Consider the following 26,537-nt stretch of genomic DNA (forward strand, 5'->3'; position numbering starts at 1 on the left):
TTTTATCCTAGGGGCAACAAGCAGCCAGTGAAGGTTTTTGAGTAGAGGAGTAACATGAACATCTCATGAGAAAAGCCTCTAGGTAGCACATTGGATAGAAAACTGGACCTTGAGTCAGTCATCCTAAATTCAAGTCTGCTCTTAGACCTAAACTGTGTGAGCCAGGGCAAGTCATTTAACCACTGTCTGCCTCCGTTTCCTCAACCTAAAAAATGGGAATAATAACGGCACCTTCTTCCCAGGGTTCTTGTGAGGATTAAACAAGATAATATTTGTGAAGTTCACTCATTGAGAGCCCAGTTGAGATTGTAAATGTAATGTAATAATGTAAACTTGTAGTAGACCCATTTGGAATTGTGGTGTGATTTCCTTTAGCACTTGTGAAGAAGGCAGATAGAGGAGGTAATCCAGAGCTGAGGACTGGCAGCACATAAATAGGGAAAGTACAAGGGAGAAAGAGATTCAAGGTTGGAGAATAGTACATAGATGGATTGTCAAGACTGTGAAGGGAGAAAAGGGAGGCCAGAACAGAGGTGATAGACTGGAAAAACTGGAAGGAGCGGAAAGATTGCAGTACAGATTATGGATAAAGACCTGAAACCAGAACAACAGAATTCAGAGGAGTTAGGCAGAGGAAGAGATGGAAGGAGAGAAGATTATGATGAGAGAATGAAATTTTACTATTCAAGATCATAGAAGTGGTGCATTTTAAATGATAATGAAATATAAGGTGTGACAGCCCTGAAGGTGGCTAAGTAGTATAGAATTATCAGTTATGGAAGTTGAAGAGGTTGATGAACTGGAAGGCTGAAATGTTTGAATATTCATCAGTAGCGTTTGGGGTAGAGAAAAGGATGGTAAAGAAAACATTGAAGTGAGTTGGACTGCTAAGCATTTCAGAATATAGGAAGATAATTTAAGGAAAGTACAATGATTGAAAGTACAATGATCAGCAACAACTGAAGTACGTTCAAACAAATCCACTTACTGGCTGTAAGTATAGTCAAGAAATATTTATTAAACATCTGCTATGTGTCAGACATTGTGCTAAGTGCCAGGGATACAACGAAGGACAAAAGATAGTCCCTGCCTTCAAGGAACTCAGAGTCTAGTGAATCTAACCTGTTTTAGCTCATATCAGTAAGGTTAGGCTAGTTGATCTCTATGGTCTTTAATTAGCACTAACATTTGAATTTCTGTGAAATTCAAGGACAACCACCCTTTTAGAACTAAAGGCAAATACTATTACCATATGTTACTGCCCAAACAGCTGAATTCAAGGTTCAGGGTCCTGAAGGCCATTAGAAATTAAAATGTGATTGAATAGTTCCTGCCAAATTGACAAGGAGTATTTGCAGTGTTAGCAGAGACCTCGAAAAACATTACTGAACATTTATGTAGAATTCCTATTTTGACTAGATTCTTTAAAGTATTTTATTTTCTTATTAATAAATTTATAGCTTATTAACCTAATATGGCTCAGGTTTGTGTGGGACATATAAAAAAATAATACATAGTCTAGAGATATGCCTTGCTAGTAGCTATTTTTTCTTTTTCCACAAACATAAATATCACCCAAGACACTCTTCATTATAATGCACATTAAATTTATATTCAAGGTCACACAGTTGGTGGTGGAGACTAACAATCATTGAGATGAATTGGACTTCATAAGAACATCTGACCTAGGTCCCTGCCTACAAGCACGGGACTGTTTAAACTATCCAAAAGAGATAGCTGCTTATCCTATTTTTAGAGGACAAGAGTCACAGAGGTATTCCAGGTAGCATCTTTCACTATTGATTCATTTTTAGAGTTAGGGAAATTCTTATGTCTAATTTAAGGCAGTGTAGTGTGATGGTGATGGAACAAGGAAAGATTTGGGATCAGAAGACCAGAGTTCAAGGAAAATTGCTTCTATTCTAGTTTGGAAAGAACAAGTTGGTCAGTGTCCTCTTTATGATAATTCTTCAGATATTATACTTGACGATAGATTATTCCCTTACCAATTTACCAAATTGTTGTTGTTCAGTCATTTCAGTCCTACCCAACTCTTCATGACCCCATTTGGGATTTTCTTGGCAACGATATTGGAGTGATTTGCCATTTCCTTCTCCAGCTCATTTGACAGATGAGGAAACTGAGGCAAGCAGGGTTAAGTGACTTGCCCAGGTCACACAGCTAGTAAGTGTCTAAGGTCAGATTTAAACTCAGGAAGAGGAGTCTTCCTGACTCCAGGGCCAGCATTTTATCCACTTCACCACTTAACTGCCCCATCACTGAGTAATTCCCTCACTTATTTCTGTACTAAGTTCCCTTTCTTTTGTTCAGACTGAATAATCTTAGTTCCTTGAGCCTTTTCTTACATGACATGATTTATTTGTCAATCTTTTCATCATTACTGATTTCCTGCTCTCTTGATCCTCTCTAGTTTTTTCATATACCCTTTAAAATTACTAATAAAACTGCACAATACTTTAAATAGAATCTAATATCCCTGGCATAGAAGAAAGATTGCTTCTCAACGTTGGTATGTCATATTCCTAAAATATGGTCCAGTAGCCTTTTCACTCTGGAAAATAACATAGTTTTATTACTTATTCAATTTGTGACCTGAAATTGATCAGATCTCAGAAGGTGTTTTGCGTCATTCACGTGTCAAGCCCAATCATTCCCTGAACTGAAATAGATAGACATACTGTGTGCACAGGCCAAATTTTGAGAAGGATGTACTTTGCCCTTTGTCACCTGCAAAACAAATAGATCTTAATCCCTGAAATACCTAAGTCTTAAATCTCCTGATCTGTATTATGAGTGTAATATTACTTGCCCTGCCTACCTCACAGGACTGTTATAAGAGTGGGGCGAAGCGGGCGAATGTGGCCTGAGATGCGGGCAGTACGGCAGCTGCGGTCGCGACCTGTTTCTGTCCTTGCTCGGAGGTCCGAGCGCTCCGGGCCAGCCGAGCCGGCGGTCGTGAGGTTCATGATAAAAAGGGCAGAGGAAGCTCTTGCATCCCAGTAGCACGTGCCCACTGGCCAGCACCTTGATCAGGCAGCTGAAACCGTCTCTACGTTGGACATGGGAAGATGCCCCTGAATGTGAAATGGCCTTTCCCCTCGGTGCCTCCTCTGTCTTGGACTCTGGCCAGCAGTGTGATCCTGGGTCTTGTGGGTACCTACAGCTGCTTCTGGACCAAGTACATGAACCGCCTTAATGTGTACAACAAGGAGGTGCTGTACGAACTGATCGAGAATCGAGATCCTGGCACACCGCTAATCACTGTCTCCAATCACCAGTCCTGCATGGATGACCCACACCTCTGGGGGATTCTGAAACTCCGCCATATCTGGAACCTGAGGCTGATGAGGTGGACCCCAGCAGCTGCAGATATATGTTTCACCAAGGAGCTGCATTCTCATTTCTTCAGTCTGGGAAAGTGTGTCCCTGTATGCCGAGGGGATGGCGTCTACCAGAAAGGGATGGACTTTATCTTGGAGAAACTGAACAGTGGGGACTGGGTCCACATCTTCCCTGAAGGAAAAGTGAACATGAGCCAGGAATTTCTTCGTTTCAAGTGGGGAATAGGGCGCCTGGTTGCTGAGTGTCACCTCAACCCCATCATCCTTCCACTCTGGCACATTGGAATGAGTGATGTGCTTCCAAACGCTCCACCCTATTTTCCTAGATGTGGACAGAAAATCACCGTGCTCATTGGGAAGCCATTCCATGCCCTGCCCGTTCTTGAACGTCTCCGAGCTGAGAATAAGTCCGCAGTGGAGATGCGCAAAGCCCTGACAGACTTTATCCAGGATGAATTTCAGAGCCTGAAGGCACAGGCAGAATTACTCCATTACCCCTGAGGTAGCCTGGGGGCTCCCATGGCCTGAGCTGATTGCTGGGGAGGCTCCTGCCCAGCCAAAGACTCTCCCACACCACTCCAACCTGCCAGGATGGCCTTCTCCTTGTCTTCCATGCTCTTCAGGGGAAAGTTCCATGCTCATGCCTCAAGAGCTGAGAGCACCCCCTCTCTCCCTCCAGTCCCACTCTCCTGATGGCAGCTCTGAGCATCTAGTGCCTTGGGTAAAGAGGTGAAGTATGCATGGGGAGCCAGGAATGGGCCGCTTCCTTTCCAGACACTAGTATCTCACCCCAGCCAAGTGCATGGGGGAATATATATTGGGGTTGGGAGAGGACAGTCAACCAGGAAATGTCGGTGAGGGCTTTGGTTTTATGCTTTTTAGACCATAGGTTTCACCTTGGATCATCCTTTTCTGGGCTCCCCAGTGGGAGTTCCCTCCCTTCTGTTTTTCTAGATAGAGCAGCAGTCCCTTTTACTGTGTGCCAAAACTTTTTTCTGCGGTCGCTGGTGCAAATCAATGAAATAGTGGCCTGGAAGGAGTGGGACAGTTATGAGGCTCACTGCGGGTAGTGGGGTGGGGAAGAAAGCAGTGTCCTAGTCAGGGTGCCCCTAGACTCAGAATGTCTACTTTGCCTTTGCTCTATTGGGCAACATTTAGCTGCCCTGGGGACACATTATAGTTGCCTCCCTACTCCCTTGAAATGCCGGCTCAAAGTTCCTGTTTTAACTGGAACATTCACATATGCTTATGGGACAGTGAAAGCCTAGGAACCTTCTTTGGAGTTCCCATAGCCTGGATGAGATGAGGCTAGGAAAATTGTTGCCTTTCCATTTTTTAATATGAGATTCTATTTTGCATTCTACTCTGCTAGCAGTGGAGACTGGGGAGTGCTGGGATGGGTAGTCAGAAGGTCACAGGATCTAAGAAAGACTTAGATTTGAGAGGATCTTAACAGTCATAATGATGGTCTACTGGGATTGTGATCTGAGTTGGTAGGAATACCTTTGCCCATATATAAAATCATGGAATAATCTTGAAATCTTGAGGCATATATTTTCATATATAAGGAAGAAACAGGCTAGTTCTAGATGTCCCCAGAAAACTTTCACTTTTCCCTCTTTCCCTGCGACCAAGTTTGGTTGAGGTAAGGCACGGTAAGCGCAGGGAGACAGTCTCCTGGCCCCAGTCCCCCTGGCTTCTAAGGAGAGTGGGAACCAGAGCTGCACATAGTAGGGGCTGGGAGTAGAGTGATGTTCCTTTTCATCCCAAGGGGCTCTTGTCTGGTCCAGAGGAGGGAACATTACTCCTCTCCCTGCCCACCACAAGGCTGCGGTGACCTTTCCCCACTGTCTTCTCTTTTAAGCCTGTATGGTTTTTAATAGATTGTTAAAAATAAAGTCTGTGTCTGTGTCATGGTTCCACCTAATAAATAAATAAATAAATAAATAAATGGAGGTGGGGTGAAATGATGACTATGTAAGCCCTGAAGACTGACAAGGGCCAGACAAACATGAGGTATCCTTGTTATTAAATTGTGACAGCCTCTTCCATGCCTGTCAAATACACAGTTACTGATCATTCGCAAACTTTCTCTGTGCTTTTCTCTACATCTGCCCTTGGTAAAAGGGAGAACTTATGAACTAAGACAATATTGCCACAGACCTTCCCTCTTGATGTAGCCTCTCAGTGCCATATCTTCTTCGTTCTTTAGGGATTTCCCTTATCCCATCATGCCTGGGTTTCAATCCACTCCACAACACAGGGGCTCTGCAGAGATTACCTAGGTCTTTGTCTTTCAGTTTAGCAAGGCTCACACAGGATCTAGCTCATACCACCCAAGGCAAGAGTTCTTAACCTGAGGTCTGGGAACTTAAAAGAAACATTTTTTGACAACTCTTTTCAATATAATTGATTTTCTTTGTAGTCCTATGTAGTTTATGCATTTAAAAACATTATTCTGAGGAGTCCATAGGCTTTGTCAGAGTGCCAAGGGGATCATGATACAAAAAAGGTTAAAAAAAACCCAATATAAAGCATAGAGAACCACCTCCATCCCTTTAAGTAGAGACCCCTCACCTTCCTAGAAATAGAGAAAGAAAAGCAGAAACAAGAAAGAAAGGAGAATAAGAACAGAGAGAGGCAATTTGTGCTTATTCTTCATTGTTTTTTGCGATTTTCCCATTCAGCTTGAACTGCATTCACTCTCTAAGCTCCTGAAGGCTGCCTCAGTTGTCTTCTGGCCTATCTTACTCTGTTCCAAGCTCCAAAGTCCCTAACCCCACTTCAGGGATTGGTACTTCTGTTGATTATCAGCAACCCCCATGCACAGCCCTCCAAATGAAAACAATACAAGAGATGCCAGTCCAATTTCCCAGCCTGAGTTTCTACCAAGTAGGCTTGAGTACTTAACAGACAGGGGAGAAGAGGCAGAGGGCTAATGGCCCAATGCTCATTCCCAGTTCTTAGGAGTGCAGAGAGAGGGGAAGGAAAAAAGGAGGGGCATAAGGAGGTGTGGGGGGGGTGGTAACACTAACTACAGGGATGGGGTGGAGGAAATGCCTGCTTGGGAAGCAGAAGGCTAGGGATGAGATGTAGTTCATACCTTGATTCTTCTGCAGAAATCAAGCCTTATCCTAGTTTCATGCCACCAGGTCCTATAGCAACAGCAACAAAAACTAGAGGTAGAACAACAATATGCATCCCCATTCTCGCCTCCACTCAGAATCTCCATTCAGACTTCCTTACTATCACCTCATACACAAATCACCTTATTCTGTTCCTGTTCTCTCTTTACCTGTCTGTTTCTGTTAGCTTTTCTCTTTTCCTTTATGCTACTGCATGTTTGCTTCTCTCCATTTATGTCTGCATGGAGGTCTGCTCTTTTTGTAACAGACAATAGTAAGTCCCTTCCCACCTCCTCCCCAGGCATGGAAGCAACCCTTGGTTTTCCCATCACCATGGAAACTTTGGAAAGGAAGGGGATGGGTGGGGAAGAGGATGGCTGCTAAAAGAACTTGGGGACTTGCTGATTGGTTGGCAGGTGCTGAACCATGAAGTCAATGAAAGGGGTTCATCTGGGAATGGTTCATCTGTAGTGAGCATCACTACAGATGAGAGGGAGAGTGAGGAAGCAAATTGGAGGAGGGAGATGAAAAGAAAAGAGATAGTGAATAGGAATAGGAAAGAAAGGAATAGGAGCCAAGAGATGCAGCAACTTTGAAACTTGGATGTAGTTCTGGAGATTGTGAGATCTTGTGAGCCCTAGCTTGAAAGTTAGGGAACTTTCTTTTAGTATTATTCCAGCAAGGGTCTCTGTAGAGTCTCAACCTCCTCATGCTTGAGTTTTCAGAAATCATAATCTGCTAGCTTTATGAGATTGAGCAAGCCATTTCTTCCTTTCTGGGACACAGTTTTCTCATATGTAAAAAGAGGGATGTTGGATCAGATAATCTCCAAGGTCCCTCTCAACTATTAATCTGTGATCCCATGATCCTTGCCCTATCCACTACAGAAATATGTTTTGTGCCTAAAATGAGAGAGTAAATGTGCAGACACTTTGAAAATATTGAAAAAATGCAAATGACTATATATGACCTCTCTGAAAAAGTGACTTTCCCTTATTAAGTTCTAACTGGTCTCTTTTGAGAATAAAGAAGAAAGGAAAGAGAATAATGGACTGTTAAGAAGAGGGTACAAGGTTATGAGACATAGTAGGAGACAGATGTGAGAGGAATGAAGCATAAAAAATGATAGAGATATGAAGTGAAGCACAGAGAATAGGAAAGGAAAAACTTAGGCACCCATTTCGATACCTCACTCCCCTCCTACCATCTCTTATCACCATAATTCTCAATATACCTCTTAGAATTCCATCTTCTCTTTTTTTTTTTCCACAGTACACATTTCTATGTTCTCAGGAAGAGGTTGGTTCTGTGAATGACTTGGTTTGTAACTGTGGATTATTTTCGATTCAATTGAATTCAACAAGCATTTTTCAAGCACTTTTTATGTTCCTGACACTGTGCTACGCAGTGGGAATATGAAGACAAAAATAAAACAGTTCATGCTCGTAAGGATCTTATTTGCTACTACAGCAAGAAGGGGGAAGAAAGAGGAACAATGTGTACACAAAGTTCAAAATGCATGGAAAGGAACACGAGAGAATTTTAGGGAAGGGAGACCACTAGCAACAGGGGAAATCACAAAATGTTTTGTGAAGGACCCTGGGAGCTAGGCCTTGAGCTGCTTGGCAGTAGTAAATTCATAGAGAGAGGAGTGAGGAAAAGGAGCATTCCAGACATGAGGGTAGCAGGAGATGGAATGTCATGAATGTTCTAGAAGCAAGTATGCCTGTTTGGCAAGAGTGTAGAGTACACAAAGGGGGAAATTAGTCTGAACAAACAGATTGGAACCAGACTGCAAAAGGCTTTAAATGCCAAACAGGATTTTGTGTTTTATCTTATGGGCAATTGGGGTCTCCTGAAGTTTCTTCAGGGTGACATTGTTATTCCTATGCATTAGGAAAACCAATTTGGCACTGGGTGGAGCTTAGATTGGAGAGGGAAGAGTCTGGATGCAGGGAGGCCAGTTAGGTGGATATTATAACCCAGAAGACACATGATGAACTAGGGCAGCCAGCCTTAAGAACAGAAGGAAGGGAGGGCGGAGCCAAGATGGCGAAGTAGAAAGACGCACATACACATAGCTCCGAACCCACAAACCACAGAATGGCTAGAGGGGACCAACCCAGGGCGAATTCTGCACCCAGAGACCACGGAATATTGGAGCGAGGGAGATTTCTGTTCCGGAGAGACCTGCAAACCTCTCGCAAAAGGTCTGTCGCGCTGCAGACGCGGAGCCCAGCCCGGACCTGCAGCGGCCGTGGCTCTGAGAGGCACAGATCTGAGAAGACTCCAGAGACAGGATCTCCAGCGGCCGCACAAGCCCCCCCACCAACAGGTGACTGACGGGGGTAGGTAAGAGAGTCTCTTTGGCGGGTTGAGAGGGGAGTGGGGTGCCCCCATGGCTCGGGCCCCCCCAGGAGATAGAAGCTGAGAGGCGGCTACAGACAGGGGCTTCCCAAATGGGCGGGAGCCTGGATCCATTGTGGAAGGTCTGTGCATAAACCTTCTGAGGGAACTGAGCCAGAGAGGCGGCCCTGCCCCTGACCACCTGAACTTAATTCTCACACTGAATAGCAGCCCTGCCCCCGCCAAAAACCCTAAGGCGGGAAGCAGCATTTGAATCTCAGTCCCCAAACGCTGGCTGGGAGCACCAGGAGGCGAGGTGGGTGTGAGGAGAACATTCAGAGGTCAGGTCACTGGTTGGGGAGAATGCCCAGAAAAGGGAAAAGAAATAAAACTATTGAAGGGTATTTTCTTGGAGAAAAGACACTTCCTCCCTTCCTTTCTGATGGGGAGGAACAATGCTTGCCATCAGGCAAAGACACAGAAATCGAGGATTCTGTGTCCCAGCCCACCCAATGGGCTCGGGCCATGGAAGAGCTCAAGAGGAATTTTGAAAATCAAGTTAGAGAGGTGGAGGAAAGACTGGGAAGGGAAATGAGAGGGATGAGGGAGAAGCATGAAAAACAGATCAGCTCCCTGCTAAAGGAGAACCAAAAAAATCTTGAAGAAATTGGCACCTTGAGAACTAGCCTAACTCAGTTGGCAAGGGAGGTGCAAGGGGCCAATGAGGAGAAGAATGCTTTCAAAAGCAGAATTAACCAAATGGAAAAGGAGATTCAAAAGCTCACTGAAGAAAATAGATCTTTCAAAACTGGAATGGTACAGATGGACGCTAAGGACTTTATGAGAAAGACAGATATCTCAGAACATACCACGCAGATTCGAAAAATGGAAGATAATGTGAAATCTCTTATTGGAAAAACAACTGACCTGGAAAATAGAATCAGGAGAGACAATGTAAAAATTCTGGGACTACCTGAAAACCATGATCAAAAGAAGAGCCTAGACATCATCTTCCATGAAATTATCAAGGAAAACTGCCCTGAGATTCTAGAACCAGAAGGCAAAATAAATATTCAAGGAATCCGCAGAACACCGCATGAAAGAGATCCAAAAAGAGAAACTCCTAGGAGCATTGTGGCCAAATTCCAGAATTCCCAGGTGAAAGAGAAAATATTGCAAGTAGCTAGAAAGAAACAATTCAAGTATTGTGGAAATACAATCAGGATAGCACAAGATCTGGCACCCTCTACATTGAGGGATAGAAGGGAATGGAATAGGATATTCCAGAAGTCAAAGGAACTAGGACTGAAGCCAAGAATCACCTACCCAGCAAAACTGAGTATAATACTTCAGGAGAAAAAATGGTCTTTCAATGAAATAGAGGACTTTCAAATTTTCCTGATGAAAAGACCAGAGCTGGAAAGAAAATTTGACTTTCTAACACAAGAATGAAGAGAACCATGAAAAGGTGAACAGCAAAGAGAAGTCATAAGGGACTTACTAAAGTTGAACTGTTTACATTCCTACATGGAAAGACAATATTTGGAACTCTTGAAACATTTCAGTATCTGGGTACTGGGTGGGAGTATACACACACACACATGCACACACGCACACATACATAGAGACAGAGTGCACAGAGTGAATTGAAGAGGATGGGATCATATCTTAAAAAAAAAAATGAAATCAAGCAGTGAGAGAGAAATATATTGGGAGGAGAAAGGGAGAAGTTATATGGGGCAAATTATCTCTCATAAAAGAGGCAAGCAAAAGACTTATTAGTGGTTGGATAAAGAGGGGAGGCAAGAGAAAAACATGAGGTCTACTCTCATCACATTCCACTAAAGGAAAGAATATAATGCACACTCATTTTGATAGGAAAACCTATCTCATAATACAGGAGAGTGGGGGACAGGGGCACAAGCAGGGTGGGGGGGAGGATAGAGGGGAGGGCATGGGGAGGAGAATGCAATACGAGGTCGACACTCATGGGGAGGGAAAGGACCATAAGAAAATAGAAGTAATGGGGGACAGGATAGGAGGGAGGGAAATATAGTTAGTCCTATACAACACAACTAGTATGGAAATCATTTGCAAAACTAAACAGATATGGCCTATATTGAATTGCCTGTCTTCCAAGGGGAAGGGGTGGAGAGGGAGGGAGCTAAAGAAGTTGGAACTCAAAGTGTTAGGACCAAATGTAATGTTCTTACCACTGGGTAACAAGAAATACAGGTTAAGGGGTCAAGAAAGCTATCTGGCCCTACAGGACAAAAGAGAAGATGGAGACAAGGGCAGGGAGGGAGGAGAGAGGAGAGAGCAGATAGGTCACAGGGGCAATTAGAAAGCTTGGGTCTGGAGGGGGGGGGGAGGGGATAAAAGGGGAGAAAATTTGTAACCCAAAATTGTGTGAAAATAAATGTTAAAAGTTAAAAAAAAAAAAAGAACAGAAGGAAGGGAACAGAAAAGAGATGTGGAGTTAAAACAGACAAAACTTGGCAATTGCTTAGATATGAAAGTGGTGAAGATGACAGAGTTCATGAACCTGGGTAACTGAAAGGATGGTGGTATGGTTGATAGAAATAAGGAAGTTATAAAAAAAAAATGTTTAGGAAGAAAGATAAGGAGTTTTTGGCCATGTAGATTTGAGTCATCAAAACAGAGATGATTGTTGAGTCCATAAAAACTAATAGCACTCCTGAGTGTCAAGAAGGCCCAGATAGAACCACTGGATACACTGCATTTTTAGGAGGAAGACCTGGATAGTAATTTTACAAAAGGAGGCTGAGAAGAAGCTGACTGGTAGAAAGTAATTCCCTTCCTTTGTCATTTCATCCACAGGCATAATGTTTAGGTAATTGACATCCAAACCAATTCGCAACTTCCCTATTAGTAAAGGACACCACCATTCTCCAGTTCCCCTGTTTGCCACAAAGCCTCTTCTCTGGGTACATGCCCTCACCTTTCTGGATGCTGGTTCTTTTATCCTGAGTGTACACTTTTCCAGAAATAGTTCAGTGATTTCTCTGAGCATCACATTTCTGCAGGTTAATCCCACTGTAAAGTTCCCTTGTCCTAATACAGAATATATCTCTTCCCTCATGGGAGTACTCTTCAGAAAGACCTGCTCCCACCACTGAATCAAGATTTCCTCTTTTCAATCTTTCCCTTTGCCACTTCACCCATTTTCTTATAACTTTTTTCTGTCTCTAATTGTTTTCTTATTTTACTTAAGAGTAGGTCACTCATTCCTCTCTATCTCCTAACTCCCCTTCCCTCTTTTATTAACCCTCCCATTCTTGCAATTTAGGTCCCCTCCCCCCCAAAAAAACCAAAACCAAAAAACATTGATTGAGGGTGTGAGAGGGGTAAGGTGGAGTAGGGAAATTAAGTCCACAGTGTTTTAGATCTGTTTGTCTATAACTTCTGTTAAGTTCTACTTTTATCTTTATATAATTTTGTCCTTTTTGAAATATCTCTATCAGACTTCAGTTGTTTTTTCTAATCCCATATATATCTTTATCTCTAGTTTTTTAATAGTTTCTAAAGATGGCATATTTTATTGTTTTTACTTATGTTTTCTTTAGTAGTTGTATTTATTTTCTTGTGTTTCTTTTGCCTGGGCTGTTTAAAAATTGATTATTGTAGAAGTATTTCAAATGCCTCTCATTTATTGAACTCAATAATTTTTCATTGATTAGGCTCAGCTTTACAAAATATGTTACTTTGGGTTGCATCTTGAGGTTTTTTTGTTTTTTGGAATATACTGTTCCATTCCCCTTCTGTGGTTTCTGGTGGGTGCATAATAGTCTTGTTATACACATTTCTTTTTCTTTATATTTGAATGTTTCTCCTGGTCACTAGAAGAATTTGTTGCTTGTCATTGGAATTGTTAAATCTAATTACTATGTGTGTTGGGAGTTTGCACTAAGGTTTTTCCCCTTTCTGGGGTGATCTATGGATTCCTTTGGTTATTTGTTCAGAACTTGTGGTGTTTCTTGCATTGTGGTGCTCCAATTTTTTGACTTGTGTTCTTCTGGAAGATCTAGGATCTTTAAAATGTCTTCAAGCATCTTGTCTTCAATATTTAAAGTTTTGCTTGTATAGAGATTGTATTCTTTTAACATTGTTCGCTTCCCTTCTTCCAGACTGTCCTATCTTATGTAATTTGCATTCTGAATACAATGTTTCTCTTTCACTTCTTTGGAGAAACTAACCACTGTGGACTAAAGTTTTTCTATTCTAATTATTTCTGCTGTGCAAGCCATAAAAATCTGCTTTCCCAATTCGTATTTTTTTCTTGAACCATTCAGGAACACTCTTGTGTGGATTCATGAACTTCTGGGCATCTACATGTTCTGCTTCATCAGGTGTTGGTTCAGTTTTCTTTGTCTTGTAATATTTACTTAGAACTGTTTGAACTCATTTTAGATACCTGATGGCCATCTTCCCTTATTATCTTCTCTACTGAATTTTGTTCAAAGTTTTTAACTCTTTCCTTCCCCCAGTGATTTTTGTCTTTTTCCCTTAGGTTCATTCCCCTTTTGCTCACTTTCTTGTATTCTCCAGTTTCTCACTTCCTTATATTCTGTTGACTCCTATTCTGATGGTGGACTTCCCCATCCCCTCCTTACCTTAAAGGTGTATCAGCCACCTCCCACATTCCCACATCCAGGAATTCAATCAATAAACATCAAGCACCTACTATGTGCCAGGTACTGAGCTAAGTGCTAAGGATACAAAAAGAGGTAAAAGTCCCTGTCCTCAAGGAGCTTACAGTATAATGGGGAGACAACAAGCAAACATATATGCAAAGCAAACTTTATACAGCGCAAATAGGAAATAATGAACAGCCAGAAGGCACCAGAATTAAGAGGATATGGGGAAGACTTTCTGCAGAAGGAGAGATTTTAGTTGGGACTTCAAGGGAGCCAAGGAGGTCAAGTCAGAGCAGAGGAGAGTGTTCCAGGTACGGAGTACAGCCGAAGAGAATGCCCAGATCTGAGAAGTGCAGTGTCTTGTTTGGAGGAAGTAAAAAGTATGTATCAGGGAATAGGGTGTTAGAAGACTAGAAAGGTAGGAGGGGACTAGGTTATTAGGCTTTGAGTGCCAAACAGTAGTTTGTATATGCTACCAGAAGCATTAGGGAGCCATTTTTAATCAGCCTTAGTTGTTGCCTCAGATGACTTTTGGGAGAGCAGAGCTGGCTCCAGCTAGATGCCAGTCTCCTTTCTTGGTACAGTGCCATACATAAGCTGGCACTGTTCCAGTTCTGTTTTTGTTGTTGTTGTTTTGAGTTCTCTGGCTGAGCGATACTATAGAATATCACCATCCCAGGTAGAAATGCTTTCCTTTCCTATATGTCCCCTCACCTTCACATAGGGGAGAGGATGGGCAGTGTTGCGGTCTTCTGTTCGGTTTTTTTTCTCATTATCGTTATTCTCTTGAATGCAGTTGTTGATTGTTTCTATGATTTGTTGTTTAACCCACTCATTCTTTAGGATGAGATTATTTAGTTTCCAATTAATTTTTGGTCTATCTTTCCATGGCCTTTTATTACATATAATTTTTATTGCACTATGATCTGAGAAGGATGCATTATTATCTTTGCCTTTCTGCACTGGATTGTGGTCTTCTGTTTGTTGCCTGGAATGAGGGCAGAGTCAGGGTATGTTCGCTGAGACTGAAGTAGTACAAAGAGAATTCCAGAACACAAACCTGTGGGCCAGGTTTTGCTGTCCTGCCAAAGCAATGGGGAATGATAGACCAAGGTGTATTGAATGAGCAAAGCAGGGATTAACCTTCTGTTACCTTGTCGAACTCACTGATATCTTGGCCAAAAGATGCAGCTAAAATTACGTGATCTCATGAATAATTCTTATTTTGGTGAATTTCGAGAACTCATGTGGCCTAGAGGAACAGTCTAATCAATTTTTTTCTATCCAGTAATAGATAATTTTGATAATTACTGCTTTGTGGTATAATTTTCTATCTGGAATGTTATGCCTGCTTCCTACATTTATTTTTCAGTTTCCCTTAATATATTCCACCTTTTGTTATTTTGTCTACCTATAAAACACTCCAGTGGTAACTTGAAGGATATAGTGTAAAACTTGTAGATTAAGTATTTTTGTGTGAATTAGCATGTTCTGCCATAATCATTGATTATCTCTCCAATTATTCATATTTTTATTTCCATGAAAATTGTTTTAAAATTGTATTCAATGTTTTAAACGTATCTTGGTCAATAATTCTTTTGATGCATTTTGCTGCTTTAAATTATTTCCCTGTTGGGTTTTTTTTTTTATCATATTGGTATGATTTTTGAGGATTTTGTACACTGTTTGTTTAAAGATGCTACTTATAATCTTATTTTTTTCCTACTTCCCTTAGGTTTTCTAAGTAAATCACTCATGTCATTCACAGAAATACTTTTGCCTCCTTTTTGTCAATGCTATTCCCTTTTGTCTTCTTTATTGCTAAAGATAGCATTTTTAGAACTGTCAAATAATTACAGTAATAATGAAAATCCTTGCTTCAGTCCAGCATTTGAGGGAAAAGAACAAGCATTTATGAATGTGCCCCGAATTGTGCTAAGTGCTTTATAAACATTATTAAATATTATCCCTGTATCTTCCCCTTTCGGTTGTAACAACAACAACAAAACCAAAAGCAGTTCAATAAAACCAATGGACCCCATAATCACAAGCACAAGGAATTAGAGACTGAGCAGAAACATACAGAATTAATATCCTTGGAAATACAAGGAATGTTCTTAACAGCAATTAAGGCTGCACACGAAAGCCTCTGAGACTACTTTGATTCTAATGATCTCATTTGGCTATTTGTCTCCACCTAGCTAAGAAAAGTTATTGTAGCAAAACATCTGAATGTGAGAATGGGGGAATTTAAAGAATGCACAGCTATATTCAATAAGCATTATAGTATAATTCAATCTGATGCTTCTATCTTCTCCTAATGAGTACTTGCTCTTTCTTACACATCTTGCTCTTTTCCATCTTTCATCTTTGGGGACACAGTTCAGTTTTGCGATAACCCTATTTCAGGTCTGGCAAATTCTGTGAAGGGTATGGCCAGGTTTGATGTACACAAAGTTTCTAGTTACACCTGATTTTGAACTTTTCAGGTAAGAGGAACATAAAACATTAGATGAATTATCATGTTAATATTCACATTTAGAAGCTTAGCATCTAACAAACAATTTCTTTCCTTTTAGTTATTTTGACTAAAATTCACCGTCTCAAGGCATCTTGGTTATGGTATGATTGTCCAATGAGCCAAGCTTCCTACTGGTATGGAATGGTCACTTAATTACGTTTTCATTATCAAAAATAAAATTCTTTATTAAAATAGTTAAGTACAAACATTAAAGGTGAAAAAAAACATGAGTAGAATTTTAAAGAAGAATTCAAGGATACAATTCAGAATCTTTCTTATTGATCCTTACCTGTTATGGATCACCAATTAATTTAACTCCCTTTCAATAACTAACACTGTTTAATTCACCCTCAATTTTGGGAGTCAGAATCCTAAAACTATTCTCCAAGACTTAGTCACGTTGATATTATTAAAGCCTAATAGGATGCTTCACTTGGACTCCATGGTTTCCTTCTATCTTAGCTACAACTGTCTACTTAACTTTTCTTAGCAAAGATTGTAATTCTTTACTTAGCTCTAATGTAAGCTGTGATGATATGAGACACAGAAAGACCCAGGCCATACAAAACAGATGTTCTTAAAAGACTTTTGATGAAGGGAAGCAGTTTTAACATAAGACAGAGTATATCTTCAAGAGGATATCAGAGAATTTTAGGTAATACTGATTATTAGAAACACTAAATGCTCCCATTTTGAGCACAAATCTGACATTTATTTGAAATATTATATTTGAGTTTAAGTTTTTTGAGGACAGGAATTATGTCTTATTTATCTTTGTATCTCAGAGCTTTTAGCAGAGTTGCATGTTCATCCTTCATTGCTGAAGAAGACCATGCCATCAGAGAAATAATGACATGACTTGCACTTGACTTTGTTTTGAGTGAGGGAGGGCTGTGCAGGTCACCAGCCTCACTTCTCCTCCAGAGCCATCAGAATCCAGTGACCAAATATTCATCAGGATGACTGGAGATTACCCAGAATGAGGCTGGGGTTAAGTGAGTTGCCCAAGGTCACACAGCTAGTGAGTGTCAAGTGTCTGAGGTGAGATTTGAACTCAGGTCCTCCTGACTCCTGCACTGGTGCTCCATCCACTGCACCACCTACCTGCCCCTTTTAGCAGAGTTAGTAGACATTTGAATGAAAGAATAAAATAACTACTGTATCAGAGATATCAAACTCAGGGCCAGCAGGCTGCTTTGCCTGCAAAACACCCAAGTCTAGCCTGAACCAGATTAAAATGTAATTGGGAAATGTTTAAATAAATAAGTAAATAAAAATACAGTGCAACATAGCTGTTCACTTGATTTTTAAATCAATATGTGGCCTGCAGGCATCTGTTTCTATCTGAGTATGCCACTACTGTTCTAAATGATATTTCTATTGGGATATCACTTACGGAGTAATTATATAAGTTATGTATTTTAAAAATAATTTATTTTCTTAGAAAACTTTATCTCATTCTCAATCCATTTTATAATAATAAATTTTAGTTTCCAAAAAGATGCAAAATTATTTAGTGGCAAGCATGTTTAAACCATAGGAACATGATTTCTAAATCACAAGTTTAAAAAAAGGTATAGTGTTTTGCTAATACATCTAATAAATGATGTTAGCAAGGATTTTTTTAAAAAAGTGCTAAAGTGGTTTCAACACACACACAGACACAGACACACACAGACACAGACACACACCTTCTCTGAAAGCCAACAAGAATTCAGGTGCCTTTTAGGCTGAGAGAACTGCAAACTGTCTCCCTGAACAGGTTTTCAAATGTATATAGTGTGGCTGAGAAAATAACTGCCTATTGTACTAGCTATACCATCAACCAAAGCCTAGTCTGAGAATCTACTATCTGTCTTGAACTGTTAAGTATAAAAAAAGCAATCATTTGAAGAAAATGAGAAATATGTGTGGCTATTCTACAAAAATCTAGAAAACTATTTAATTTCCTAAATGGCTATCTTTAATGAAAAGCTAGGAATTTCAAATAACAGAACTGAAAAATGACTGATATGTCAAATCTTTCAGAACAATTACTAAAAAAGTATAATGCTAAAAAAAAAATCATTGCCCTGCCCAGCTCTGCACATACAGTATCAATCCATGTTTATTTTCACAGCAAAAGTTCCAAGTTATCTTAGTATTCATAATGTAGAAATGAAATGAAATGAAAAGGGAGAAGATAAAGGGTCAAGAGGTAGAAATTAACTATCTCCTAAAATACAGAATCAGCCTTATCTGAGGGGGAGCAGGGAAGTGAGGCCATAGAGACCCATGGATTATGCAAATCTCTTAGCATATCCAATGGTGATGACTGATAGCCCTAACAAGAATGCAGTCCTTATAATGTAACACCTCTAAGATTGGTGCCCAGTCTAGTTCCTAAGGAGATTTACTTCCACCAATAAATAGTGCTCCCAAATCTATATTTAGAGCCTCCTTTGAGATAACTTCTTCATCCCCAATTTCATCCCCAAGTTTCTTCCACCAAGGTGCTTGTCTCTCTATTAGTGTAGCAAGATGGGCCTGCTTGGCTCTGGTGGCCACAGGACGAGACCTGCTTATGAAGAGTTCAGGCTCCTGTCCTGTAGTCTCCTTCAGATGTGGTGCACCTGTAATAAAAGAGAAGCATATGGTACAGTAGTTAAGGCCTTGGAATTGGAATAAAGAGGACCTGGGTTCAAATATTGCCTTAGATTCTTTCTTAGTTCCTGGGCAAGTCACTAACCCCACTCCCCAAATCTCAATTTCTTTATCTGCAAAATGGGGGAATGGGAGGAAGGGATGGTTGGACTATAATGTACCTTTCTGCTCCAAATCTATGAGTCCCCAAGAATCCTGTTCCCATCAACTAAGAACTTGGGAAAACAATGGTCTGAATTCTATGCAAACTATAACAATATACCAAGTGACCACCACTCTCACCTATGGGTGATATCTACTTGTTTGGAAGAGATATATATTATGGGTTCATGTTATCATTTTGAAAAAAAGAACTGTCTACTTGAATGATCTAGGCCATATACTAAGACAGATTGTAGAATTTTGTAAATTTTTTAAAAAGTTGATTTCTTTTGAGAACAGTAACAACTAAAAAGAAAACATAACCTATCTTGTTATGTTATTGTTACCTCAATCCCAATTGGTCAAAACAGTAAGTAAGAGACATTAAGCAGAAGATAATGAACCTTTCCATCATACATATTAAAAGCAAGGTCCCTAGAGTCAGGTGAAACACTGTAGGTCATGGATTGGATCACTCACCATTTGTGCTGTCTACTCCAATAGGGCTGTCATGATGATCAAATGAGAAAATGCATGTAAATATGGCTTGCAAGCCATAAAGTGATAACAAATTTAAGATGATGTTATTATTAACCTTAATCACTACTTAGAAATAACAAAAAGGCTATACTAAAAGGGAAAAAGCCTTAGAGAGTCAATAGGCATTGGTATCTCTAAGGCAGAAAGAATTGTGATAGGCTTAAATGATAGAAGATAGGGAATAAAGAGGGATTAAGTGTGTGCAATCTTCCTTCCTGAAGGAAGTTCTAAGTAAAACCATTCTTGGGCACAGGTGGGTGGACTAGATATGTAATTAGTAAATGGTCCTTTTCTATGATTTTTGACCTGACAAGGCCTACAGAATTTGTTGACTATAGAAAATACACATACATGGAATTCAGCACTTACTCATCAGCTGCTCAATGTTGGTGCTGATTTGTGCTTGCAAAGCCTCCCTTCGCTGCTGAGCTCGCTCTTCCAGGGCCCTCCCTAAGAAGTAGTGCCCCAGTCGCTCTTGAGCCTGGGTGTGGAGTTCCCTGCTGGCCACATCTGACATTTCAGAGCCCTGGAGAAAGATAAAAAATACTAATCATGAGAGTATATGTACTAATTTCTCTCTCATCTAAATTTAAAGGCCATGGAACACCTGTTTTTCTCTAATATTTGTAAATTCAACGTCCTAATTCTATTTCCATCTTGCTTTTCTAAGAAGCTTACCCACAGTTTCCTAAAATCTTAAATAGGATGAAAATTTGGGCCAAAGTAAGGTGAGTTTACAGGTAGCAAAGCAGGTACTGGTAAGGAGATGAAGTTTAAAGAAGACAGCAAAAATCATAAAAGATCTAGAGTAACAATAATAGAGTCAATGCTTATTACCATTGATAAAGTGCTAGATAACACAGCTTTTACTATAACATCTGTATGTGCCTTTCAGAAAAACACTTTAGTTATTATTTCTCATGTAGTTATCAGCACAACTTAGAGATTGATTGCTTGCAGGAGCATAGTAAAACCACAGCTATTTAGAATCCTTGGCCAGTAAGCTATCTTGGAAAGCCTGGCTTTTTAGTTATCTGACAGGTAATCCTTAAAGGGTCAGAACTCTTTTTATTTTATCTGAATTTTCAAATGAAAATGTTTCTAAAATATACTTTATATTCAATTGCCTTCTTACACAGAAGATACTGAATTTAATAAACTGAGAAATGGAGGCTAATAGGTATGCTTCTCCTCAAATAGACATTTCTATAGATGGTCCATAACATATACAATTTTTGCGCTGGTTGACTTTCTAGATGTACCCAACTCACAGCTTACCTGTGTGTTCCTTATTACTGAAATCTAGGCAGAAAGGAGATCAGGCACACGTTCAGGTCAAATTCTCCCAAACAAGGTGAACCCAGAACAGGACTAGTAACTTTGCATAGGGACAGTCATCCCCAGGAAAGGCTCTTTGGTGAGTGAAGGAAGGATACTTTCTGCAATGGATGGTTTTTACACAGCTGTGGCATCCTCTATTTGGTTTGCAACAATAGTCCTGCTTTATTTAACAATTTTTCATGTCATAGGGAATGGGAACATGTTGGAATTGGAACAGATGAGATGACCATTAATAATGGTTTTAAATTATTGGAATTAACGCTTGCCTGCACTGGTGAAGAATATTAAGAGACTATACATACACACTAAAGGTGATCCTAAAGTAACAAAATGCAATCCACATTCACAAGAAACACAAATGTATATTTTTAATTATGCCATGTATATGTCTTCTTATAACTGTGAAACACTGCATGTATGATCTTTTCATTGTTATCTATAACACAAACTAATCATTTCAATAAGAATTCCCATGACAGGAACCCACTTACTGAGTGCCGTTGGATGTAATTGTCCACATGCTGCTTCAGTTCCATTCTACGTGCATCAGTAAGTTCTGGGAGTCCTTGCCAAGAATAAGATATTTTCTTTTTCTTTTGGCATTTTTTTAAGAATTTAAGAGCCTAAAAGTGAATGAAAGGAAAATCTATAGTTTTCTCCTTTCCTTGTGACAGTTACTTATGAAGCTTTCAATGAAGCTATATGATATCACAATAAATTATCTTTCTTGATCCACAAAAGTTCTGTACTTCTTTCTTACAGGTGAGACAACAAAGGATGGGTAGAAAAAACACAAGACATGTTGGTGGTACTAGTTTTACACAAATAGTGATAAAGGCGCTACTGCTCATCTTCGTGCACTGACAACCAGACAGAACCTCCCCTCTGTATTTCTCTTCTTAAATGTGAACAAAAGCAACAGATAAAAGGAGGGAATTAAAAAAGGAAAGTCAAGAAAATGCTCTCCATATCCAGATAGAGAACTGATTGACTCTGAATATAGATTTAAGAGTATTTTTTTCACTTACTTTATTCTTTCTTGTATTTTTAAAATCTGTTTCTTCTTTCACAACTGTAACTAAGACAGAAATATTTCTTATATGATAGCACATGTATAAACTATGTCAAACTACCTACCATTTTCAGAAGAGAGGAGGGAAGGGAGGAAAATTCAAAACTCAAAATCTTGTAAAAATGAATGCTAAAAATTTTCTTGACATGTAACTGAGAGAAAAATACTATTAAAACACAAAAAGGAAAATCAATTGGAAAGTTAATCATTTCAGAACTTCACTTCAGAGAAGCACAATTTTTGCTTATCTAAGTTTAAAGATAAGTGGCTTCAAACTGATAATGTTGGATTACGTAAAATTTATTAACCTTAAGCTATGCCAAGAGAAATATCTAATTCTTTAATAGTGCAGGGGGGGAATCAACAAATCAATACTCAACAACTTCTTAGAAACAATAAAGTTGGTAAAAACAAACAAAATACCCTAAAGTAATATGCCTAGAAAGTTCAGAGTCAAACCTGGAACTCAGGAAGATACTAGTTCAATTTTACTCTCCATTCAACTCTTGACAAGCTGTGCCTTGAACACAATAGGTGCTCAATAAATATTAATTAAAAATGAATTAGATTCCTTATGAGTGTCGACTGGATGTTCAGTTGTGCCTACCAATGAAACAACCTGTGTTCCTGAGGACAGGATATTACAAAATGATGACTAAATATCCTATAGTGGCCACTGGCCACCATTGTAACATGGGATCATAGATTTAGAGCTAGAAAGGATCTTATGCCATTAAGTTCAACCCTCTTATTCTAGAGAAATTGAGAAACAGAAGTTATGTGACATGCCCAAGGCATCTGAAGTCAGGTCTTCCTGAATGAGTTGAGTACTCTTACTCTATACACTGTTCTATGCTGCCTTGGCTTCTTCCACTTCCACACTTTTATTTGTAAACTCCTTGTACTTTTGTTCTTTTGCCATTTCCTCCCTGTATCTTCTCCTTTTTTTCTTTCCTCTTCCTTCTGCCTCTGTGATTGTGACCAAGAGGGTCATGATTTGCCTACCTTGGCAAGCCTTCAGAGACTTGTGGCTATTTGTAGGGCCTGATGTAGAAGGCATGTAGATGCCCTCTGGTGTCCATTACAATTGTGAATTCTATGATTCATCAATCCATTTTCTTTTCTCTTTTAATATAACATAGGGCCGTATAACAGCTAGCTGCCTTATAACTTAGCTCCTGAGCAGTGGGTAGCAGAAAGTTCCATGCAACTTGCCAGTTTTTCCACTCTTTCCCCAACAGAGGAAATAGTGATTCAAGTTACTTTTGGGGGCTAAGGAAATTGCCAGACATCCTTCTTTCTTTTAGTCTTAGTGGTGTGCCCTCCAGGGCAACTTCACTTCTGGATCATAAAATATACTTACTGACTACTCTTATGAAGGTGCTTCATCATGCTGTCACCCTTATCTGGAGGTACTACAATATATTGATGTCCTTCTTAAAATGTGGTACCTTGAACTGAAGATAATATTTAAGACATAGTACGATTTTGTTTGTGCAAGAGTTTTCCAATGTTATAGTCATCTCCATTTCTTGTTTAGTCAAGAATTGTCCCACTATCTATAGTGGTGAAAGGTAACTCTTAATCTTTTCTAATCTGTTCACATGTTCTTTTGTATTTGGGTTATATATACATTTGGAGCTTATTCATATAAACAAAAACATGCAGTTAGAACTAGAAGGGAAAGTCAACTGGGGAAAAATGTTCACAACAAACTTCACTGATAAAGATTTATTATCCAAGATACAAAGGGAACTTGTTCAATATATAAGAAGAGCCATTCCCCAACAAATAAATAGTCAAAGGGAGAGGAAGGAGGGGAAGGGGAGAGGAAGACAGGAGTTGCTACTCACTCACAGGTTGTCTTGTCCTTTGTTCTAGAAGAGGAACTGACCTCAGGGAGATGATGACAGGATTTTGATTTGAGTGAGGGCTGTGTAAGGTCTCACTTTCTCCTCCAGAGTCATCTGGGTCCAGTGGTCAGATATTCATCAAAATGATTGGAGATGGCCCAGGATGCAACAGAGACCCAAGCCTTTTTAGACTAAGGTCTTTTCAGGTTCTCACTTTAGTGTGAGATAACGCTATTCACTTTGAGTGAGATAATGCCCATACAGAGTGAATGTAAATACTATGTATTTATGTAATGTAAATACTAAATAGCATGTAATGTAATGTAATGTACTATTATATAATGTATGTAACATAATATAATGTTATGTAATGTAAATACTGAAAAGTAACTTTTCTCTTTTGGCCAGGAACCCTTGGAGTCTTCCTCTCCAAGTCTGATTTTTCTTTTTTTATTAAAGGGGCTATCCCTTGAATAACTACTTAAAGAGACCTATTCTCTGAATGGGTATTATGTCACTCAAAGTGAGAATCTGAAAAGACCTTAGCCTAAAAGGGCCTGGGTCTCCTATTGTATCCTAGGCCATCTCCAGGCATCCTGATGGATAATCTAGCCACTGGACCCAGATGGGCTCTGGAGGAGAAAGTGAGGCTGGTGACCTTACAGAGCCCTCCTTCACTCAAATCAAAGTCAACTGCAAGTCATGTCATCATCTTTATGTCATTCATGGTCCTCTTCAAGAACAAAGGACAAACACAACAACAACCTCCAAAGAGATCTAGAAAAAGCACCAGATTGAATTCTGATGGAAAAAGCCAAGAAAAAGTCACAGTAAATCATTTTTCTAGCTCAGGTCAGCATAGGAAGACTGAGAAGTTTGTGGAAACTGGGGACAGGGTCTGGCCAGGAGCACAGCCACTGAGCACTCCAGCCCCAGTGTTTATCAGGGAAAGAAAAGGTTTCAGACCTATACCAGGGCACTGTGATGAGAAAGGGTACCAACTGGAAGATTTATTGACCACTACTCAGCCTTAAAGATAGACAAAGTGGATAGAAGGGAGCTGTACCCAGGAGTAGCATGCTCTGGTAAGAAGCAGTGGAAGGCCCTGGGCTGTGTACTGACAAAAAAACAAGTTCAAAAACTAGCAGCAGTGATATAGTCAGACTCCAGGAGTGAGAGAGATTTCACTTCTAGTTTTTAGTCTAGCCTAAAGCCTGCATAAAAATTATTAGGGCAGGTATAGCAGACCAAATGGAGCCTGCAGGTCTATCACTTTGAACCAGCAGAACTTTCTAGGTACGTGATAGGGGCTGGATTCAGCATCATTTTACTACTGTTCAAGGCTCAAATCCAGGTCAAGAATTGCAGAGTTTGTATCAGAGAAGGCAGTGATCAGACTTTGCACTGGCTCACACTACTATGGGAACACTGAAAACTTGCAGATCCCAAGCCTAAACTATTCCTGAGATCCTGTAATAACACAGTGCTCAACATCCCAAGAAAGCAGCAAAAGAACCATCTGAGACCTTCTTTTCACAAGTATTCTGATCCTGACCCTAACATCAAGTCCAAAGTCAGGAAGTAAGCTGGAAGAATGAGCAAATAAAGAAAGAATTTCATCATAAAAAGCTATTATGGTCATAAGGAATTCAAGACGCAAACCCAGAGGATTACAAACACTCCAAAACATTTATAAGTCAAAGTCTCAAAGAAAAACATAGCTTGAGCACAAATCCAACTAGAATTCCTAGAAGAGGTAAACGAGCTTTGTTTTTTTTTAAAGTTTAAAATGTTTTTATAAATGAAATGATAGAGCTGAAGGAAAAACCAACAGAAAAAATGAGACCAATGGAAGAAATAAATGGAATGTGAATTAAGAGGTATAAAAACCTTGCCCAAACAACAAATTCCCCATAAATTAGAATGGATCAAACAGAAGACAATAACTCTATATGGCAACAAGAAACATTAAAACAAAATCAAAATAGTGAAAAGATACAAGACAATTTAGAGTATCAAAGTAAATACAACTGATCTGGAAAACAGATCTAGGAGAAAAAAATTTAAGAATCACTGGACTACCTGAATGCCATGACCAAAGCATGAGCCTAGGTATCATATTTCAAGAAATGTTAAAGAAAAGCTGTCTAGATCTCTAATGAACCAGATGACAAAGTGTAAACTGAAGTAATCCACTTGTCACCTCATGAATGAAACCCCAAGATGAATACTCTAAGGAACGTTGCAGTCAAAATGCAGGGCTTCCAGGTTAAAAGAAAATTCTGCAAATATCAAGAAAGAAGAAATGCAAGTACTGAGCAACCGCAGTATGAATCATATGTGATTTAGCAGTCAATATTAAAAAGCGGGGGAGAGGGGGAGGAACCAAGATGGCGGAGTAGAAAGATACACATATGCTAGCTCCTAACCCACAGCCCATAAAATACCTGTAAAGAAGAACTCCCAACAAACTCTGGAGCAGCAGAAGCCACAGAACAACGGAGTGGAGGAGATTTCTGTTCCAGAGAGCCCTGAAAAACCCACACCAAAGGTACGTTGAGCACCAGACCTGGAGCAGAGCCCAGCCCTGCCTCGGCCGCATGGCACTGAGAGGAGCAGATCCGAGCAGGCTTCAGGGATGGAATCTCCAACAGCTACAACAGGTTCCTCCACCCCCAGGCGTCAAAGGTCAGTGAGAGAGTCTTTTTGGCTCACTGAGAGGGGAGCAGGGTGCCCCCATAACTCAGGCCTCCTCGGGAGGCAGCAGTGGAGGCAGCAGCAGACAGCGGCTCCCAAAGCAGGCAGGAGCTTGGATCCATTGTTGAAGGTCTCCTCATAAATCCCCTGAGGGAACTGAGCCCTGTGTGGCAGCCCTGCCCCCACCTGAACAGCTGAACTTCATCTCACACTGAATAGCAGCCCTGCCCCCACCCAA

The 26,537-nt window shown here is 40.1% G+C and overlaps 2 protein-coding genes across 16 annotated transcripts in view; one reads left to right on the forward strand and one right to left on the reverse strand.

Moving 5' to 3' along the window:
* Nucleotides 1-24,137, forward strand: part of LOC140506556 (tafazzin) — a 60,267-nt gene extending 36,130 nt beyond the window's left edge. For 5 of the 7 annotated variants that reach the window (XM_072613859.1, XM_072613861.1, XM_072613862.1 and 2 more), the window contains one exon: nucleotides 7,760-10,691. In XM_072613859.1, the coding sequence (XP_072469960.1) occupies nucleotides 9,197-10,285 (1,089 nt within the window). In that variant the 5' untranslated portion in view covers nucleotides 7,760-9,196 and the 3' untranslated portion in view covers nucleotides 10,286-10,691. Of the gene's footprint in view, nucleotides 1-2,846; nucleotides 5,450-7,759; nucleotides 10,692-16,070; nucleotides 16,147-21,439 lie in introns of those variants that run through there. The other 2 variants (XR_011967972.1, XM_072613863.1) reach the window with 2 other exon arrangements.
* Nucleotides 18,102-26,537, reverse strand: part of IQCB1 (IQ motif containing B1) — a 53,750-nt gene continuing 45,314 nt past the window's right edge. For all 9 annotated transcript variants that reach the window (XM_072613846.1, XM_072613850.1, XM_072613852.1 and 6 more), the window contains 3 exons: nucleotides 21,169-21,300; nucleotides 19,706-19,862; nucleotides 18,102-18,624 (listed from right to left, as the gene is read on the reverse strand). In XM_072613846.1, coding sequence (XP_072469947.1) covers nucleotides 18,395-18,624; nucleotides 19,706-19,862; nucleotides 21,169-21,300 — 519 coding nt within the window. In that variant the 3' untranslated portion in view covers nucleotides 18,102-18,394. The remainder of the gene's footprint in view (nucleotides 18,625-19,705; nucleotides 19,863-21,168; nucleotides 21,301-26,537) is intronic.

Source organism: Notamacropus eugenii, chromosome 5 (genome assembly GCF_028372415.1).
Source record: "Notamacropus eugenii isolate mMacEug1 chromosome 5, mMacEug1.pri_v2, whole genome shotgun sequence".
NCBI classification, from domain to species: domain Eukaryota; kingdom Metazoa; phylum Chordata; class Mammalia; order Diprotodontia; family Macropodidae; genus Notamacropus; species Notamacropus eugenii.